The sequence below is a fragment of the Polypterus senegalus genome, chromosome 5, assembly GCF_016835505.1.
Source record: "Polypterus senegalus isolate Bchr_013 chromosome 5, ASM1683550v1, whole genome shotgun sequence".
NCBI lineage: Eukaryota > Metazoa > Chordata > Cladistia > Polypteriformes > Polypteridae > Polypterus > Polypterus senegalus.
The window spans coordinates 207,815,857-207,836,692 of record NC_053158.1 but is presented as its reverse complement, the minus strand read 5'-3'; the positions used below and the strand labels follow the sequence as shown (position 1 = coordinate 207,836,692).

Below are 20,836 nucleotides of genomic sequence, written 5' to 3'. Positions count from 1 at the left end.
TGTAACATCTTCAGGGCTGAAGGGACGAGACCACCTTCAAGTGGCATGGTTTTGTGCCCCTTGTGGAGACAACAAATGTTATAGAATTACAGAATGTTGGACGCAAAAGGGTCCTTAAACCAGGGTGCCAGCAACTGTCAGGTCATGTCATGTCCTTCTTTGATTTCTGTCCTTCCTCGTCAGTCCTTTGTGATTTGGAGACTCTGTCATTACATAGAGCCAGCAGTGGCTTAAGACATGTGCCCCACATAGGGTGGGTCAAGTCTGGCCAGATGAGGCCCACCTGCTGTCTGGGTCTGGGGTGCCTGTAGGGGGCAGTGTGGCTCCTTAGCCCCGCCTCCCTCATGTGCCCTGCCTACTTGCCATTGGCTTAAAGAGGCCCTGCACCGTTGGCACCCCCTAGTGACAGACTGCCAATTATGAGCTTGGTGCCTGCCGCAGTGGTATGGATGTGTCCTGCCACATTTGCCATTTTAATTGGCGCTAAATGATATATGGACACTTTACTTTGAATTAAGGACTGTGGGGGGCACAGTGCTTCTGATTCTCCTGCCAGGGTCCGAGTAGGCACTGCTAAGCGACAGCCCGGGCTCTGGACCCCTTTGCCCAGACACTCCTGTGGGCACCTGGGTAAAGTCACTGGTCTCCCACCCATCTCCGACTGATCTTCTTATGACGAGGGTCTCCCCAATGTGCTCGTGCTGCTCTGCATTACTGCCATCTAGTGGCCCAAGTCCCCCACACAAGCCCTGACTACCAGGAGAGCTTTTAAAGGTACCCCAACTGTGGAGCCCCCTGGTGGTTTGAAGGCGGCAGGGTGGCCCTGTGGGTTTCTAGGCATCTTTGAACCTCCAGCGTGCAGTTGGGGGACCGGAGTTACCAGCGGGCAATGAATGAATCCACAGGCAGACGCCTTCACTCATCGTCCTCTGGGCCCGTTGCTGCTCTCTGTGGTGAAATGAATGTCGACGGGGTGGGCAACATCTGGGGGCAGGCATGCTAATGAGCAGGGGAGGGTGGCATGTCAGTGGCCCTCACACTCCCTCATTCCTTCAAGTCAACCCATAGCACAGTTTGCTTAAGATGATGTTTGCTTTTATTTTTCAGGTGTGCCCACCTCAATGCCCCCTCCTAAAAGCACTTGTGCCCTCTACCTCACCAAGGCACTGCCACCCTACAGTCAGGCTTGCTTTGGCGTGATGACACTGTTTGAAGGGTCACCAGTGGCCATCTGAATTGGAGGGCCAGTGTGTCCCCAAGTGTGCAGTGACAGCAGGGGCCACCAGGGGGCAGTATGATTGGTCATGTGATTAACCTCAGGACCAGGGTGCGAGTCACGGTGCCACAGAACAATCGGAGTGACATCAGGTGACCCACCTTTTTAGCCGACGCCCATTGTGCTTAACTGGGCGGAGCTCAGAACGCATGTGGCCAATGGGGAGTCAGGCTGTGTGTGTGTGTGTGTGTGTGTGTGTGTGTGTGCTTGTCGGAGGGTCTCGTGGCGGTGGGCCTATCGGCCGCCTCTGGCTCTCCCTCTCCCTCTTCTTGGCTTCTCCTTGGAGCTCTGGAATGCCGCGCTCGGACATATTTGGACGTTTCCTTTGGAAGCAGCTGTGTTTCCCTTTTCCAGGATATTTTTTCCTTCTTTATCGACTCCCGCAGGATGAATTTGTCTCGCTGCTCTGACGTGGCCTTCCTCTGCTCGCTGCGGGCCCGGCCAGCCGCACACCTGCTCCTGTGGGCGCTCGATGGCTTTAGCAGGTTGCTTTCCATTTTTTGTCTCCTTTTCCAAGAGCGACTTCTGCCTGGAGATTTTCCTCCGATGCCCTCGAGTTTGTCCGAGTCCGAGAGTCCCACTCGCCACCACAGATAAGTTGAAGTCAGCTGGCATGACCCTCGGATGGGCGCGAGGCACGGGGAATGTTTGGAATGCTCCCAGCCATAATGAGTGTGCATTCCAGTCAGCAGAAAGTCAGAGGACCCTCTAGAGTGACCACGAGACACATGTGAGTCCAGATGGGACCACGTAAGGCGCTATACAGTACAACTGATGGGGGGCTCTTTGTTTTATGAAGTGGTGTCCTCTACCACAGTGACATAAACTGAACCGGGGACGCATGTGTCCTACCCAGGCAAATGCCCACCAATGCTGTCTGGGTGAGGAACAAATCCAAAGCAACATTAAAAGATCCCTGTGCCAACATGCCCTATCCACCAGGTGGCAGCAATGGTGCCCAAAAAGCCATCCCTCTCTGGAGGCCATTCACCCTCAGACTGGGTATCTGGGATGAGTGCCACTTACTGGGACCAGTGTGACCATTACAGCAAATGGTGGGATGTAGGAATGTGGCACATGGTCCCTCTGACTGGCCATTTGCTCCCTTGTATCTCTGTGCCCACCTTTAAAGTGCCCAGCCTTTGCACCCACATCTCTGGACTCGTGAAACCCTTCTTGGCACGTGTGTACAGTGAAGTTTCCCACCTGTTATTGTCACGCCTGTTGTTGGGTTTCCCTGTTGGCCATGCCCCATTCCCACCAATAAAATCATGTATGCAAATGAGGGTGGCCCATAGTAGCAGGCACCTTTGGCCAGTGGGCATTTATGCCATGTTGAGGGGAGGTGACCCCAGACTCTGAGAAGCTTCAGAAGGGTTGATGGCTGGCACAGGTCACCCAGGGCCTTCTTAAATACACTTTTCTTTATTCTTCATCATCGCTATGGCTGTGCCCACCTTGGTATCTAAGTGCCACAGCCTGGGTCAACACTGGCACACAGATATTGTGTGCCTCAGGCACAGAGGAGTTTTGGAGTGAGGGCATCTTGTGGTGTTGGCCTTAGAATGTATGTGCCCGTCTCCAAGCTGACCTGGCATTTTTACCATCGGCACTTCACAGGTAGATGCCATTTGCTGCCATCCTGGGCCTGGAAATCTGCTGACTTTGCTGTCTGTGGCTGAGAGAACAACAGTCTGGCAAGTGGGCACTTGGTGGGTGAAGCTGTGATCACGTCTGCCACAGCCACAGGATAATTAAAGGTCTGTGTCTGTAATGAGCACCCTGCCAACCAGTGGGCATGCATGCCCTCGAGAGTCTGCACAAGTCCAATGCCAGTAGTGAGTGGTGCTAACCTGAAGTGTACGCTGCTCAGCCTGCAGAGTTCTGTTCTCTGCCATATTATCACTAGAGGGCACCGCACCACTTGGTGCCCTAGCTGCCCAGGGCCGAGATGGAGGCCCCCGACTGTGTGTTTTGGCTCAAGTCACCCGTCTTACCTTGGTGGGCCGTTGTTCTCATTTCAAGTGACAGCTGTTGATTTTCTATTCTTCTTCACCAACCCTGTCTGTGCCATTCTTCATTTGTGTCACTATGGGCCACTTCACACTTCATTTTCTTGTACCTCTTAGATCCTGTCGAGTGACCACAGTGCCCCGAGATCAGGGTCCCTGGAAGGTGGCAACACTGTGCTTACCTGTTTAATCCACATTAGCAGGGCATGCAGGGAGGCAGTAGGCGGTGGAGATTTGTACCACTAGGTGGCGGTACTTCAATGAAGAATGTGCCAGTGCGTGCCAGTCCACCAATGCTGAAGGACTCTCCTGCTTCACCAGGCTGGCTGTGCCAGTGGGCACAAGTTGTTCAGTTCTGTACTTTCATGTTATTTTTGTGGTTCATTGTTCAATTTTAAAGTTGCCTGAGCGGGTTCAGCAAACGGCTGGGTGGCTGGAAACGACCTGAATTAGCAGAAGGGGGCGCTGCAGAGCGTGAGTGCTCTTAGGCCACACCCCCTCGCCAGCTGCCCAATGAGGCTCCTCGTGAAGTGGCCTTAACCTGGCTGAGTGGGATTAACTTGAGACCCCCACTCCCCACATTAAGGCTGCTCAGGCGATGGGTGGACACATGTCAGGAGGTGACATTTGCAAATCTGTCCCCAGAAGAGGTGACACTGACCCTGATCTCCAAATCCAAACCCAGTTATTTCAGTTTTCCTGAGAGGAGCCCATCCTGGGCGGATGATGCCAGACAAAGCATGGCGAGGCCCCGGATTGGGTCTGGGGGGCACTGTGCCACCTGCTGCCTCCCAGCTGCCATTGTGCCAGTCCAGTAGGTGACAAGGGGTGACTCGGGGAGCTCCTTCTGGCTCTGCTCCTGGCGTATTTGTCTTTGTGGTGGTGGGCGGGTGGGCTTACGGGTTTGGGAAGAAAGTGCAGACGACCGCAGCGTCCATCTGGAGAATTGGATGGAAAACATTCAGGCGAGCGTCCGCTGACCGCCCACCACCTCACTAGGAATTCCTGGACACGGACCTGCAGCTTTTGGCGAAAGGACCGTTGGTGTCACCAGAGACCACCTCTCTGAGCCTTCATCTCAGCTTCATCCCCCAAGTGCCACTGCCAGTGCCACTGCCCCTCGCTGTCAGGCGCCAGACTTGTTAACATATGACAAGACCCCCACTGCATTCTGGTACATCATTCACATTGTGTGCTGCTGAACCTTAACAGAAGGACAAGTGTCTGTCCCATTGCTATATCTCTGTCATTCCAGCAGGTGGCGCGTCACAAACATCAATCAGTGCTGCTTGTACTGCTCCCATGCCAAATGTAACACGACAGGGACACCTGCACCGTGGCGCCCTGCACACGTTAACGCCGAGGTCTGCGTCGGTTATTTACACGTCAGCCCACCTTAGATGGCGAGCACGTTCAGAAATTCCCATCTGGTGTCGTGCCTTCCTAATATGGTCAGACTCCGCCTACAGCTAGCCCCGCCCATCGTCACACATTTGGTGCTTGCGGCGGCCATCAAAGGGGAGAGGGACAGATGGATGGACTGACAGACATCACGCTCGGTCTCGTTGGGGGGCTCCTTTTCTTTGCGAGATTAACACATGTGACGCAATCACACTGAGAGCCCCCCAAGGCTGTGCCCCCCCTGTTATCGTCATCTTGAATACTCGGGCTGCTCTTCGAGTCTTTGACCGTTTGTATGTGCGGTTGCATGTGGCTGGGGTCTCGTGTTCAGGCCGGTGGTCCCCCTCATTGGTTGGTTGGACGAGTTGGCGGCTCACGGCTCCCGTTTCTGTTTCATTTGCCAGTCATAGTCTGCTGTCCCTGCATGGCACTACCCCCCGATGCCCACTCAGTGCACACCCACCTCACTGTGCTCACCCGGCATCAGAGGCAGCCCACCTGCCGCACACCCAGGCGGCCAGGCCTTGGCAGCAGGGTGACACGGAGAGGCTTTAATGGCCAGCGTGTCCAGGGAGCCCCCGTTCCGTTCCATGGCCAGACTCGGGTAATTATTTGGATTATTGTGACGTCTTCATATCCACGGCAGTTTACTGCATTTCAGATACGACTGATGCCAGGCAGGTGAGGTGACGGTGACGCTCTCGCGCGCTCGCTCAGGGTCACACCGCGTGCCAGTGCCAGTAGTGGGCTTTGAGCCCACAGCCTCAGGGTGTGAAGTCCACAGTCTTACCTGCCAAGTTTGGCAAAGTGTGCTGATGGCACCCAACAAGGCTGAAGGGCAGACAAAGAGCCGCCAGCTCAACTCTAACGGGTGACAACGATGACAGACGACATGGCAAGGCATGAAGAGTCACCGAGAGAAATAATTAAAGAAGTGAATACACAATGAAATCAACAACAAGAAATAAGTAAATCACGTCACATTTAAAGATTTATGCTCACAGGTCACATTCTTATTGTCACATGTCACATGTATTCATTCCTTTGCATACTTTTTTTATTTCTTTAGTTTGTATGACATATTCCTCCATACTCCGTGGTCATTTAAGGGACAACTAAGGTCAGATTCACTGGTGACCGGCTGGCAGGGTTTAAATTTAAGTGAATAAAAAACGCATTCAAACCGATTGTGCCAACAAAAATTGTCAACTTAACGACAATGACATCCCTGCTCTGAAATCGCAGCATCACCTGTGCACCCACCAGTGCACCCACCTGAGAACCTTGCAGGGTCCAACGGGCACCACAAAAAGTCCGCGACTCCAGCAAGGATTCGCAAAACGGCACTGAGCGGGAGGATCGGCGAATCGCAAGTCAGGCGCGCCTGCGTCAACAGCTTCGCGAATCTCTGCAGCGCAGCGCCATCTGCTGGGAATGGACGGGCGGCGCTGCCTCGCATGCTCTTAATGTGGCAAACGCCGCCTGCGCACGTAGACGTAGGACGAGCCAAAGAGCGACACGAGACAAGAGAAGAGTTGGGGCGCCTGACGATTTGGGGAACCCCGTTTAATAAATAGGAAAACAAACAAATAAACAAAGAGATAAAAATGCGAATAATGAACAAGAAGGAAACTGAAAAGACGAGCAGGCGCAGGCGGACGACAGAATCTCTGAAGCGCGCCGCTTTGGCGTCTGCGGGCCTCTCGGGTCCAAAAGCGCGCACCTTCTTCCAGGGGGTCAGGTGATTTCAGGTACCTTAAGAGGCGGGGCTTATTGTGGAGGGGGCGTGGCCTTTCTCCCCTCTGTGTCTTCTTCAGATCTGCGCATGAAACGAGAGACGAAATGAGTCAGTGCGCCACCTCGTGGCCTAGATTGGTATAGAGTCCTAAAGGCATCTTCTAAGAATACGCGCGTGTGTAAAATAAAATAAAACTTTTAATCCAGAGGGCCTTCAACATCCGTGGTGCTCAATACAAAGAGAAAGATACAGGACAGAAAGAAGCGACAGTCAACAACAACACCAAGACTTCAGTTCAATAAAATAGGAAGCGGAAGAGAAGTGAACGGGAAGGGAAGACGAGCGCTAAGAATAAAGAGGAAAAATCGTAACAGAGAATGAAGGACGTTAATGGCGAGGAGAGGGTTAACATTACACGGCACGTCAATGGCAGCAATTCACTGATTGCACCAATCAGATTACTGCACCCGAGACATTTGTGATTGTTAAACATCCCTTGGGACCCCCTTAAAGTCCAGTGGCCATGTGGAATCCCCCACCCGAGGGGCAACACATCTTACATTACAAATGTGTGTACATGTAATAAAATGGGGGCCCAGCTGGGAGGCCATTACAGTGGATGGGCAGCAGGTGGCAGCCGCCGATCAGCCCTCCACTGGCCAGCTGCCAGGCTGCCTGGCACATGTAGTTCTGTTGGGCTCCTCTGTTCTCCTGGCCCAGAATTAACAGCATTGCACATGAAGTCCTCTCCAGTCCACCTTGACCAGAAGCTCCTCTGCCTTAGTCAGTTGTGTCCTGGAGAAGATGAGGAGGAAGATGACGAGGAGGAGGAGGAAAGAACTGAGCCGCTTTGTGATGCTAAACTTGAACTGGCATCGGCTGCACGTGTCTTGGATTGGGGGTCTTGGATGCCCCCTACAGTTTGTGATGATGCAGTACTTGAGAAATACAGGGATTGGCTCAGCACTCGGACGTCATGGTAGGTGGTCTTTAAAGGGTCCATTGAGTATTTGGTGGCTCTGATCTTCCCAGGCTCTGTCCACACAGCCCACCTCCTTAACTCTGTGAAATGCCAGGCCCTCGCCAGCAGCCACACCTCTGAGTGCCCCCCCATCCGCCATCCATGTGGACTCCTTTGATGGCTCTGCCCCCATGATGGTCCACAGTCACCTGAACTGATCTGATCCTACGGGCCGGCAATTTGAGGGTCCAAAGGTCAACGGTGCCCAGCAGGAATCTGACAGCAGGGAGGGAGGATCACAGGGACTGACGTGCTTTCTTGCTTTCTTTCTTTGTCTCTTGTCCTTTCCTGCCCAGTGGAGAATGACCGCGAGTTCTCGGCTGACCGGCGACACCACAAGGAGTTTCGCTTCAACCTGTCGCAGATCCCAGAGGGGGAGGCTGTCACCGCATCCGAGTTTCGGATTTACAAGGACTGCGTGAGCAACGCCTTTAAAAACGAAACCTTCATCATCAGCGTCTACCAGGTGCTGCAGGAGCACGAGGACAGGTGAGATCACCGAGTGTGCCAGTCGGCCAAACTGTAAACCAGTGTTGGCAGCAGACGTGAGTGAGGCATGGCGTGTGGATTAGGAAGGGCAGCTGGGTAAGCCCACCATTGATAAGGGATCTGAGCTGGACAGTCGGAGGAGAAAGAAGACAAGGCGGTAGAAGAAGAACTTTAAGGGTGGCATGGCGTTGACGTTGTGGGTTCAGATCCCACTCCTGACACTGTGTGACCTTCAACAAGTCACTTCACCAAGTCCCCTTTAATGAAGGTGTCAGCCGAATAAGTGAAAGGCACTATATGTACACTTGGGCACTAGACAGGCGGCTGTCTCCTACAAGTGCCAGTTGTCCATCTCACAGGGTGCCATCCTCATTTGTGGTCATCCATAGCGTCTTGTGTTGACAGAAACTGGCATCTGGAGCCAGAAGTGCCCCCAAGTGGCAGGTGCTTGTAACTACAACACTTGTATACCCGTGGTGCCCTGCTAGCAGCTTGGCTCTTGTCCTTCAGTCTCTGGTAATCCAATATAAATGGTGTCAGAGCAGCCTGTAGGAGGCGCTATACTGAGCAGTCCTTGGGGGTTTAGTCTCAGGCCGCCGCTGGTGGGTCACAAGTTCCTATTCATTACAATGGGATTGGATCACAGCCGGCTGGCCAGGTGATTGGCATTGCCATTTCTTCTCCCAGTTCTGACGCATTCAATTAACCGAAGGGGGATCCACCCACGACCCACCATTCAGAAGATCACCTTTGATTCACCAAGGGGGGCACCCAGTGGGTCACTGCCTCAAGCAACTTGAGAAACATTGACTTTAATGCACCCTGGGGTGCCACAGCCCTTAAAGAGGTGCCAGCCCTGCAGAGCCCAGACTTGAGCCAACTGGCGCACATTGTACAAGATGCCACCAGTGAGGCTTGTCAAGCTGGTATCATCACTTAGATCAGTTAATCAGCAGCTGCAGAGATGCCCGTCACGTGTGGAGGGATGTGAATGAATTTGAGGACCACCTGGTCACATGCACCACTGTACAGTGGAAGTGAGCCCATAAACCGTGCCCACAGGAAGGTAGAGGAGTATACAGTGCCCTTTGCTGGCCGCACATCACCAGACACTTTACTCTGCAGAGCTCCTTTCATCGCCCACCCTTTCCCAAGTGTGCCCATCTTGTTTTATCTGAGTGCAGGCAGCCTCGGGTTCAATGCCCCTTTGCTTTGCAGGTGTCTCTACTAAAGGGACATGAAGAGCCCATCAGTTCAGTGAGGAGGTCAGCAGCGAGTGGGCATCAAGTCTGGTAAAGCCTGGGACCCCCCACATGACTCCCACAATCCACCCTCCCTGTGCTCATCCTCCATGTCTGGGCTCTGTTCACTAGCGCCCCCTAGCTGCTGCGCTTGTCACTGCCCACCTACCCCATACACCCTAGAGGTCATTGCCAGTGTTGTGTTTGAAGTGTGTGTGTGTGTGTGTGTGTTGAATACTGCCCCCCGGTGGTCTTCTCTGCAATGCCCTTCTAGGTCTTTTGGAATGACCAGGTGGGGTCCGGTCTACAGTGGGATGGATCTCCTCAGAGCTGGCAGACCGGCCGTGCCACAGAGATGATGCGCCCATTTGTTTTGTTGTTTTTTTTTTTTTTGTCCTGCAGGGAGGCGGACCTCTTCCTGCTGGACGCTCGCACATTATGGGCTGCAGAGGAAGGCTGGCTGGAATTCGACATCACGGCCACCAGTAACCTGTGGGTGATGAGCCCCCAGCACAACTTGGGGCTTCAGCTGAATGTGAGGACCAGCGCAGGTAAGACATCATGGGGGTCCCGGCCAGATGGGTGGGCGCCGCCCCTGCTCAGGTCACTTGACAGGAATAGGCAGTGCCACCCGGTGGCAGAAGGTTGTAGTTTGAAAGTTACTCTTGTCCTGCAACTGTCACTCACCATAACAAAGTGCTGATGTCCACCATGAAAGGCGCTATACCTGACAGCATGCTCATCGTGTTTGTGATTCTTTATAATAATAATGATAATACATTTTATTTATATAGCGCCTTTCCCAGGCTCAAGGCACTTACAGAAGATGAGAAAGAACAGCAGGGTATGCGTTATATAGCGTTGTACAAACCAAATAAATAAGTAAAGAAGATTACGACAGTGAAGTCAGAGATAAAAGCCTAACAGACAACACAACTGATGGTCTCGCACGCACACACACACACACACACACAGGCGACATGAGCGTCTTGACATGGAGGTGAACTGAGAGAAGGTCATAAAGTCAAGTGGAGCCGAAAGCCGTCCTGAACAGAATTCATGGAGTCAGCTGACCGGATTCAGTTCGGTAGTCTGGGCACTCGCCATGCAGCTGAAGGCCCTGCTGGCACCCATGGAGTGGAGATTAGTGTGGGCACAGAATCAGAGGACCTTAGTGGGCAGGCGGGCAGGCACATCATGATGGAGGAGGTCACTGGTGTAGTTTGGCGTGAGGTCCTTTAAGACGTTGTAGGTTATTAGTAGGATTTGATATTCGATTCTGTAAGACACAGGGAGCAGTGAAGACGGAGCAGGATGGTATGATGTGCCCGCCGCTGCTGGTACGAGTCAGGACTCTTACAGCCGAGTTTTAAATAAGCTGGAGCTAAGATATAAGATTAGAAGGGGCGCCTGCCAGCAGCGAGTTACAATAATCGAGACGGGATGTGATAAACAGCGCAGGGACGAGTGAAAAGGAGAGGAGAGAAAGGAGCGAACACGGGATACGTGACGGCGGTGAAAGTAAGAAAGTCTCTTAATGTGATTTACGTTGGCAGGATAAGAGGGGGAGGAATCACAAACGACACCGAGACTCTCAGCAGCAGAGGCAGGTCTGAGGAGATCACCGCCATGATGGGCTGACGCGGAGCTCATTTTATGAAGGTGCACTTTAGTGCCAGTCTGCAGGAGTTCAGTTTTGTTGCAGTTTCATTTTAACGAGTTCTGCTCCGTCCAGGTTTGAATTTCACTGAGGCAGGCTGTGAGCTGAGAAGCTCTGATGAACTTCAACTTTTAACACTGAAGTAGAGCCGAGTGTCGTCGGCATCAAGATGACAACCCAGTCCATAGCTAAGAATAATATGGCCGAGGTGAAGAATAGAAATACAGAAGAGAAGAGTGCCGAGTACTGAGCCCCGAGGAGCTCCTTGTGTGACTGGCGCTGAGCTGGATCTGCTGCTGCCAATCAGTCAGACAGGACTTGAACCAGTGGAGGGCAGTGCCAGAGATACCCAGTGGCATGTTCTCCAATCTGCACAGTAGACTGTCATGTCTGACCCGAGTGTCAAACGCCGCACTGACGTCTACCAGAGTTAATATGCTGGTCTGTCCAGAGTCTGCTGCCATTAGGAGATCATTGGTTACACGTAGCAGAGCAGATCACAGCAGTGCCACACCCTGACGCCAGACTGAAGGGTGCCATCTAATTATTAGAAGTTAAGTAGTTGGAGGCTACAATACGCTCAGGAGCTTCTGACAGGAGACGTAAGTGGGAAATAAGCTGGAAATTGTTAAGATCGTCAGCATCAAGACCAGACCTTATTAACATTGGGGTTACAGGCGCCATTTTAAAAGTGAGCGGCGCAGAGCCAGTGCCAAGGGGTGAGTTTATGGCATGAAGGCAGGATTTACGTAGTGTGCTGGGGATGGAGTCCAGTATACAAGTAGTCGGCCTCATCTTACAAAGCTGGTGTGACTGGGGAGCACTTAGAGAAGGAGCTGGAGGGAGTGGGAGAACTGGGAGAGATAGAAACAGATGAGGTGTTTGTGTTAGTTGATTATTTTGATCTTTAATTTTATTACAGAAAAAAGTGGAGGAATTCCTCAGAGACTTCAGTAGAGGAGGAGGTAGTTGGGCCAGACGTGGGTTCGAGTAGATCATTAACTACAGAGAACAGAACCCTTGGGTTGTGGTGGCCACTTTCTGTTATTCTGCCATGGTGGGTGTTCTTGGCAGCAGTCGGTGCTTCTCGGTGAGCTCCTTGGTGGTCAGAAAGCCTGGATGTGCCCGGTGAGGCCAGTCTTACGTGACATTCGCTCACGGCGTCGGCCAGCTGCTTTCAGAGATCGTAATTCTGAGTTATACCAGAGAGCCGAACGTTTAAAGGAAACCTCCTGATGTTTTAAAGGAGCTGTTTTATCTAATGCTGAATGATGGGCTGAGTTATGGTGGACAACAAGACCATCTAGTGGTGACGGACCAGGTGAAGACAGTAAAAGATCAGAAGTGGATCCAGAGGGACTGAGATTGTTCAGGTTTCTGTAAGACATTTGTCATTTACAGGTAAGAGGAGGGAATGGCAGTGAAGAATACTGCTGGATGGTCAGAGAGTCCCAGATCAGTGCTGTAGATGAGGACAACAGAGAGTCCACAAGTGCAGATCAGGTCCAGTGTAAGACCACCAGAGTGGGGGGGGGAAATCAACATGTTATGTCGAGTCAAAAAGTCCAGTCCGGATAGGAAGTCAAATCTCAGTTTAGATGGAGTGATGTCAATATGGACGTTGAAATCACCGAGAACGAGAATTGTGGGAGTTAAAAGTTCAACCAGATCAGAGAAGAAGGATGCAAAACAATGAGTGAGTCGGGACCTGATTCTGTTATTAGATTAAGAGCCAGGCACTCAATTGGGGTCCATTTGATCTTTAAGTCTGCTCTGATGATCACCGCTAGCCCACCGCCTCGTCTTGAGCTGCGAACTTCTGTGTGGAAAGTGAAACCAGGAGTCTCCTCCGTGAGAGCCGGCAATTCGTTTGGTTTGTGGCAGGTCTCCGTTAGACACAGTGCAGGTGCCAGTCCTAAAATTAGAATATCTTGACATATAAAGTTGATTTATCTCAAAAAGTGAAACTTGTCTATTCGATTCATTCATTCCACACAGACTGACGGAGTTCAAATGTTTATTTCTGTTAATTTTGAGGATTAGAACTGACAACTAATGAAATTCAATTCAAATTCAGTATCTCGGAGAATTCGAATATCAATGAAGACCAAAAAAAGGATTTTTAGAAATGTTGGCCAACTGAAAAGGTATGAACATGCAAAGTTTGAGCGGGTACAGCACTCAGTATTTAGTTGGCATGGATTACTGTAGCAGTGCAGCGTGGCATGGAGTCAATCAGTCGGTGGCACTGCCCAGGTGTTATGAGAGCCCATGTTGCTCTGATAGTGGCCTTCAGCTCTTCTGAATTGTTGGCTCTGGCGTATTTCATCTTCCTCTTCACAATAGATTTTCTATGGGGTTAAGGTCAGGCGAGTTTGCTGGCCAATCAAGAACAGGGATGCCATGGTCCTTAAAGCAGGTACTGGTTGCTTTGGCACTGTGTAAAAGGTGCCAGGTCCTGTTGGAAAATGAAATCTGCATCTCCATAAAGTTGGTCAGCAGTAGGAAGCATGAAGTGCTCTAAAATGTCCTGGTAGACGACTGTGTTGTCCATGGACCTCAGAAAACACAATGGACCAAGACCAGCAGATGACATGGCACCCCAAACCATCACTGACTGTGGAAACTTCACACTGGACCTCAAGCAACGTGGATTCTGTGCCTCTCCTCTCTTCGTCCAGACCTTGATGTCCAAAGGAAATGCTAAATTGACTTTCATCAGAGATCGTAACTCAGCAGGAGTCCACTTCTTCTGACGCTGTCTCTTGTTCAAGAGTGGCTGACACGAGGACTGTGACAGCTGAAACAAACTCATGTCTTGCATACGTCTGTGCCTGGTGGTTCTTGAAGCTCTGACTCCACTGCAGGCCACTCTTTGTGAATCTCCACCACAGTTTTGTTTCACAATCCTCTCCAGGGTACCAGCGGTCATCCCTGTTGCTTGTCCACTTCTTTCTACCACATCTTGTCCTTCCCTTCACCTCTCTCTCTGTTAATGTGCTTGGACATCTTGTGCTCTGTGAACAGCCAGCCTCTTTAGCGATGACCTCTCCTTGTGCCAGGTGTCAATGGTCGTCTTCTGGACAACCGTCAAGTCAGCCGTCTTCTCCATGATTGTGTGGCCTACAGAACTCGAGTGAGAGACCATTGAAAGGCTTTGGAGTTCATTAGCTGATTAGAGTGAGTCTTCAATATTCAACCTGTTCACAATATTCAAACTCTCTGAGATACTGAATTTGAGACTTTCATTAGTTGTCAGTTCTAATCATCAAAATTAAGAGAAATAAACATTTGAACTCCATCAGTCTGTCTGTAATGAATGAATCGAATAGACAAGCTTCACTTTTTGAGATAAATCAACTTTGTATGTCAAGATATTCTAATTTCAGGACCGGCACCTGTAGATCAAGTTTGGTGTCAGTGAGGAGTTCCGAGATCTCGAGTTCAACAGAGCCGTATTAGTTAGTTAAGGAGGCTTCTTTTTGCACAGAGCCGTGATCAGAGTTTATTTCCACACAATGTAAATTTGGCCCACTGACGCTCGTATTTCCAGGGCCACGAGAAGGACGGCGTATTCCTGAGCAAATGCTGCCGGTGGTCTTTTCATTCGGCGCCTGACCCACGATGCGTATACTTTGGGCGCTTTAACATACCGCCGTCTTTTAGGATATTCCAGTCAGACCACTTGCTCTGGACACACTGTTTAATAAGAAGGAGTTTGTCACGAGAGTATTTTAGCACGATACTTATCTGATAGCCGTGGAGAAGCAGCCCAGCACAGCCGAGCCGGTAGGACAGGTGGATGTGGCGGCGTAGATGAGATGAGCGGCGACAGCAAAGCAGCAGAAGGCATAGCAGGATTCCAACACACGGCCACAAACAGTAACGCTTGGAGCCATAAGCCAGGTGAGTATGAACAGCAGATCAGTTCCCAGCCGTAGAGTACAGTAAGATGAAATGGGAGCAGACCAGCATAGCGAATATAATCAGGAGACAGATCATCCCGAGCTCCTAGATCACCAGGTACAAAGAAATGTTTGTGGGTCTCGTCCCGCGATCTACAGACTCAGCTGTTCCCAGTCAAAGTAGAGTCCATAAAATCTGTAAATATTAAGCCAAATCCATGCAATTCAAGTCGGCTGTATCCACAAACTACACGTACAATAAAAGAAATACAAAAATCGTAAGATAGTGTAGAAGGAAGGTGAATTTTGCGAAAAGTGTTGTTAACAGGGAGGAGCGGCAGCAAAAGGCGTGTGCCAGCGTCCTCTCACCTGCTAGGGATGTGTGCCAGTGTTCAACATAGCACCTTACACTTGGACCCATGAGCACTAGCACTCCAAAGTGTGAGGCACCCGTCTATCTGTAGATAGCACCTTGTCATGTGAAGAGCCTCAGTGATGAAGAGGGAGATGTGTGGGCACTGGGTGGCACTGCAGCTACAGTAGGCAGATTGAGGCGCTATACATCTTCCAAAGGCTGGTATTTGTACTGACTGCCAACAGCTCTCCCCCCCCAGCTATGCCTGTTGATGGCCCACCCTGGCAATTACATGAAGTACAAGGGTCTGATTGTGCTTCTCATGGTCACAAGCAAATGAGTGTCAAGAAGCAGAGGCTTGGCTTGTCAAAGGAGTCATGCTACTAGTGCCAGCTGTGCCCACCGTGCCCCCTCTGCTCCTCACGGATGTCTCTTTGCTCATTTTAACCCCAAAGGTCACAGCATGATGCTAAGGGACGCCGGTCTGGTCGGGCGTGACGGGCCTCACAGCAAGCAGCCCTTCATGGTGGCCTTCTTCAAGGTGAGCGAGGTGCACGTCCGGACCACTCGCTCCACGGCGGGCAGACGCAGACAACAGAGCCGCAACCGCTCCACACAGCCACAGGAGGCACCCCGAGTCCCCAGCATGGCAGGTAGGTGGCACTGGCATCCCCACCTGTGGTGAGAGGTGCGTCCGCTCGCCTCACCTTCAGCAGTAGGGTCATAGAGTGATGGCACAAGTTGGGTTTCTTCTTGTTCAGGATGTCCACATCATGTAATGTCCAGGCCTAGGACACTAATGTTGGGCTCTGGACCTTTAAGGGGGCGCACGGCCTGATGGGAAGTGTAGTTTCTAGCTGGGCTGGTCACTGGCTGCGCACAGCAGTAGTGGAGGATGGCGTCGGACTTTATGAAGTGGCACAGCAGACTGGAGAGCCGACTTCAAGGACCATAAGCTCAATTTTGTAACGTTCTCGTCTTGCCTCCATGGCGTTTTGACTCCCCGATGCTCAACTCAACGGCTCCTTGCCACTCGTGGCCCCCCTTAATGGCAGTTTAACCCTCGGGTTTTCATAGCAGATCCCAGTTTCTGATGTGGGCGCCTCACAGTCTAATGTTACTTGCGTCCAATTGATTGTTCTCTTTGGGTCAACTGACTGGACATGAAAATGGGAGCTGAGCCACTTTGAGTTTTCACAACTGGCACTAAGCTTGCCACTGGAGATCTTCTGGGCTGCTCCTGGCAGTGGCTCAGTTTTCATTTATTTCTTTCAATTAAAACTGACCCCTTCTGCCATCTTCTTTCCCTGCCAGATTACAACAGCAGCGACCAGAAGACGGCCTGCAGGAAGCACGAGTTGTACGTCAGCTTTCGAGAGCTTGGCTGGCAGGTAAGGCCAAAGGGAAATGACAAGGACAGCAGGCAGGACCCAATCGAGATGCGGTAGTAAGATTATAAGAAATCATTTAATGGTGTTCTCGACCTGTTAAAGTGAGCGGAGGACCCTAACCAGAGCCACTGCTCTAATTCGGAGGGCAAATGTCCAGCAGCGACCCCTAGAGCACTATGCCACAATCAGCCTTCATCATACAGTTCATCAGGGAGGCAAGCACTGGGCACGAGATGGCACTCACACCAACTGCTTGAGGGCGATGTAGCATGCTGGGATAAACTGTGGGGAAAAGTGGCACTCATGTCACAATATTAAGTGACCGTCCAGGGACTGAGGTGTGTGGCATTTGACAGTGAGGAAGTGGAGGTTTGTGTCAGCCATCCTTGGAACAGTCTTGTCCAGCGCCACTTGCCCTTCTCTTCACAGTAAAGAAATTGAGCAAGCGTTGGCCTTTAGGGTGACTAAGATGGGCAGCCAAACACCAGGACAGAAAGCAGTGACACCTTGTGACAAAGACGGCAGCAGAGAAAAGGACATCGACCCCCAGTTTGGGGGATCTCGCAGTTCCAGGGGACCCCAGCTTGACAGATTTGCCGTACTTTTTAACAAATCAACGCATTGCCGATTCAAATGACGAATGTGACAAGTGTCCTAATGAACTCTTATTTAAAATGTTCCTCAATGATCAGCTACTCCAATAGATTTGATAAAATTAAAAACACCACAACTTACCGCACCGCCGCTGCCAAACTCACTCAGCACAAGTTGACAGTTGGGGGGCCGTAGACCCCTGAGGCCGACAAGCCAATCAAACCGCACACATCCTTTGCATTACACGTCAGCTCTCATACAACATCCTTACACTGTGGCCAAGAGTGGGTTGTGGGAGGAGCTGTGGGTGTGTCTTAGAGGGCGTGCCACATCACGTGACAAACTGTCTCAGTGTCGCTTGGTCACTCTGCTCTGCAGGACTGGATCATCGCACCAGAAGGATACGCGGCCAACTACTGTGACGGTGAATGCTCGTTCCCCCTCAATGCGCACATGAACGCCACAAACCACGCCATCGTCCAGACGCTGGTAAGAAGCTTTCAAACCAAGTGTCACTCGAGGGCCCTGGTGGCCACCTCAATCAAATGAACGGCCTGCCACCGTAGCCTTCCAGGCCGATGTCTTTTGACTTCTGTTAGGGACTTGTGCCGGTTGACTTGGCAGAGTTGGGTGAATAAATGTGACATCAGACTGTGGCTGAGCTTTGTGTGGCTTTCTCCACAGGTCCACCTCATGAATCCAGAGAACGTTCCCAAGCCGTGCTGCGCGCCCACCAAACTCAACGCAATCTCCGTCCTCTACTTTGACGATAACTCCAACGTCATCCTGAAGAAATACAAGAACATGGTGGTGCGGGCCTGTGGCTGTCACTGACGGGCCACCTTGTTCTCATTATCACCTTCATGCAACAAAACCACCCGAGCAAAATGAGACAAGCAGGCCACCTAAAAACACCCCGCGGACTAACGAATGCACCTGCCACTCCTTGATGGCGGCCTATCGTACGAGGACGTGGAGTGTGGAGACACAAAACAGCAAGTGCTGCAAGAGAACAACCCGACGTTCACAGAAACGTATGGCAAACACTCGGCACCAAAGCGAAGGTCCCAAGAAGCCGCTAGAAGCTAAAATGGTCACCAAACAGGAATCACTGCTGGCAGGTTAAGACACGAGAGTCCACAGGCGGCCACACAGCAGTTTCAAAATGGTCAAATCGAAAAAAAATAAAACTCCGCTACTGGCCGTTATAGCAAGGAGACCCCAAACTAAACAAAAAGGGGGCAAATCCACTGACCAATCAGTGCCCCCTTCAAGAGATGCTCTTCCTGAACGCTGCCCTCCCTCCAGTGTGAAAGGTGCTCCTTAGAATGGGGCCATGAAAACAGAACGCCAGGCTGCCTTGTAATCACAAAGGCAAACACTTTTAGACAATTGATCGTCTCAACAGAAAACCTGCTCCCCTCTAATGAGGATCCTGAATGAAAGCGGGCAGGTTCTCCTAGTAAGCTCACCGTCTGTCCTCCTCGAGGTTCACCAAACTCTTTAAGTGAGCCGAGTCTGGCATAAGGAGAGGGACATTAGTTTATGAAGTGGATGACAATGACGACGTCCCACTGAACCTACTCGGACACCTCCTCGTTTGAACTTATGCCGTGTGCTGCTAGCCTGCTCATCCAGCGTCGCACGATTGTTCATCTACTGGAAGCTACAAACATCCCGACGCTCTCTCAGTCCTCGCCTACCTTTTATAACCCAACTGGTTTCTCTAAGATTTTAATTTCCAAATTCAAACTGCCCTTTTATGTGCGCATTACAGAAAGTTCAAGTTTAAATTCACATCAGGAGGTGTAGAACTTGAACGTACCCTTAAGAGAAGAACCCGGGAGGCCTTGTGGGCCCAGGTTACAGTTAAAGAAACCTCAAGTGACTCAAATGGAAAAATCCACATGTCCATCATCCAGTCAGCATGTGGAAGACGAGGCCCCTGACCAATGAGTGAGGGGGCAGGTGGGTCTTCAGTCCAGAAGCTCCATCTCATTTGAACGCACTTCACATCTGTGCACTACTTCAAATGCAGGCGTCTCAGACAACCAGTCAAGTGACATGTGGATTTGTGACCCCAGTATCGTGAAACGGTTTTCTGGAAGTTTTAATAAATTGTTTGGTATTTGCGCCTCCCCCCAATGATGCACACAGTAGGGTGACCAAGCTTCATAGCTGGGTAACCTCTGGTATTTATTGTTATATATTTTATGAAATTATAAATTATTTTAGTATTTATTTTGTATGTTTGACTTGTATGCTCAGCAGTCTCAAATCACAAGTGTTCTCATTTCCGCACATTAAAACAGTTTGCTCAGGGTCACACAGCCCATTAGAGTTGGGGACTGAGCCTCAACTTAGCAATTCCTGCTTTTTAAATGATAAAAGAATTTTAAATTAACTGCCGCCTGTGGAGTCAAAGGGACAACTATACTCGTCTTCAGATTCTAAGATATTTGCAAAATGTGCCAAATACAATGCAAACAAGTGTGTGTGTTTAGTCAGTTCATGCAAACACAAAGAAAAATGGGCCATGAGAAGAATGAGGGTCCACTGACTACAGAGGGGTCCTACCATGAGATGGCAAACAAGGAAGACCCCTACAGTATTGGGTACAATTCTCCTAAATTTGGTGGGCTGGACTACAAGTGACCACTAAAACCACAGCTGGAGTGCCTCTCCTCAGTTCTTGTGCACAGCACCGTCACGTGTGGCTTAGTCAGGACACATGAGAACACCAATGAGTGGCAAATGACCGAAGTGCGTCACTAAAACAGGCCATCAGCTTTCTGAAGAAAAAAAAAAAGAGAGAGCCTCCTGACGTCCACACAATTGTGCAGCAGGGTACACGAGATCAGGACAGCAACGTCACACATCGTCACGTCACCTTGAAATCCTCTCTACACCAAGGACTGTGAACCCACTGACAAAAGGCTCGATGCTTTATGACCAAGTGCTCAGCATGTGTTTGGATTAAAATATACTTACTGTGTCTACAAAAACCAGACCCTCAGCGTCTACCTGCGCTCCCATCTTGACTGCTGGCCTTGTGCCTTCATTAGCAAATCTCAGATATTTGTGTAAAGAGCTGCTCTGCTGTACTGAAAAGAAAATAAAGCAGAAATTCATTCATATGCTTGTTTACAGCTGCATACAAGGTGTGTAAAAAAAAGTGTACATGTTTACTATTTATTTGAATAACATTATTATAGAAATAAAGACAGATCTCCAGTTTTGTTTGTTTTTTAATTTTATTACAAAACAGTCAAAGTTGTGTAAAACAATTTTGGTATTGATTTTCCTTGTACAAAATGCTTCTGTTATTGTAAAATCCAATTATACAAACAGCATGGGGTGGGGGCTGCCTTCTCTTAAACCACGCTCATCCAGCCAAAAACATTTTTTCTTTCTTTTAGCAACACTTCAAGTGTCTTTGTTGTCCACTTATTTGTGCCCACGTCACACCGGGTCCACCACCACTACATGATCTGAGCAGCTTGCAACTGAATTCACCCAAACATTCAAACAGGCGTCAGAATTTCTGTCATGTGAAGATTTTACATTCATTTCGCACTTTGAATGTCACAAGATGAGCTAATTGCTAAAACTCAACCTAAAAGTAGCACATGGTGGGTAACACACACACAGGAGGGAGGGATGACGCATCTCAAGGCCTGACCATCATTTAGCCAGCGTTGATCTGCTGCTGCCTTTCTGTCGAGAGATTCCGTTAACATAAAACACAAATCA

The 20,836-nt window shown here is 50.4% G+C and overlaps 1 protein-coding gene across 2 annotated transcripts in view; it reads left to right on the top strand.

Annotated features, from left to right (window-relative positions):
- Window positions 1-20,433, top strand: part of bmp6 (bone morphogenetic protein 6) — a 31,734-nt gene extending 11,301 nt beyond the window's left edge. The window contains exons 2-7 of one of the 2 annotated variants that reach the window (XM_039754039.1): window positions 7,745-7,937; window positions 9,581-9,729; window positions 15,554-15,751; window positions 16,413-16,489; window positions 17,462-17,572; window positions 17,768-20,433. In XM_039754039.1, the coding sequence (XP_039609973.1) occupies window positions 7,745-7,937; window positions 9,581-9,729; window positions 15,554-15,751; window positions 16,413-16,489; window positions 17,462-17,572; window positions 17,768-17,917 (878 nt within the window). In that variant the 3' untranslated portion in view covers window positions 17,918-20,433. The remainder of the gene's footprint in view (window positions 1-7,744; window positions 7,938-9,580; window positions 9,730-15,553; window positions 15,752-16,412; window positions 16,490-17,461; window positions 17,573-17,767) is intronic. The other variant, XM_039754041.1, reaches the window with a different exon arrangement.
- The last annotated feature ends 403 nt before the right edge of the window (window positions 20,434-20,836 follow it).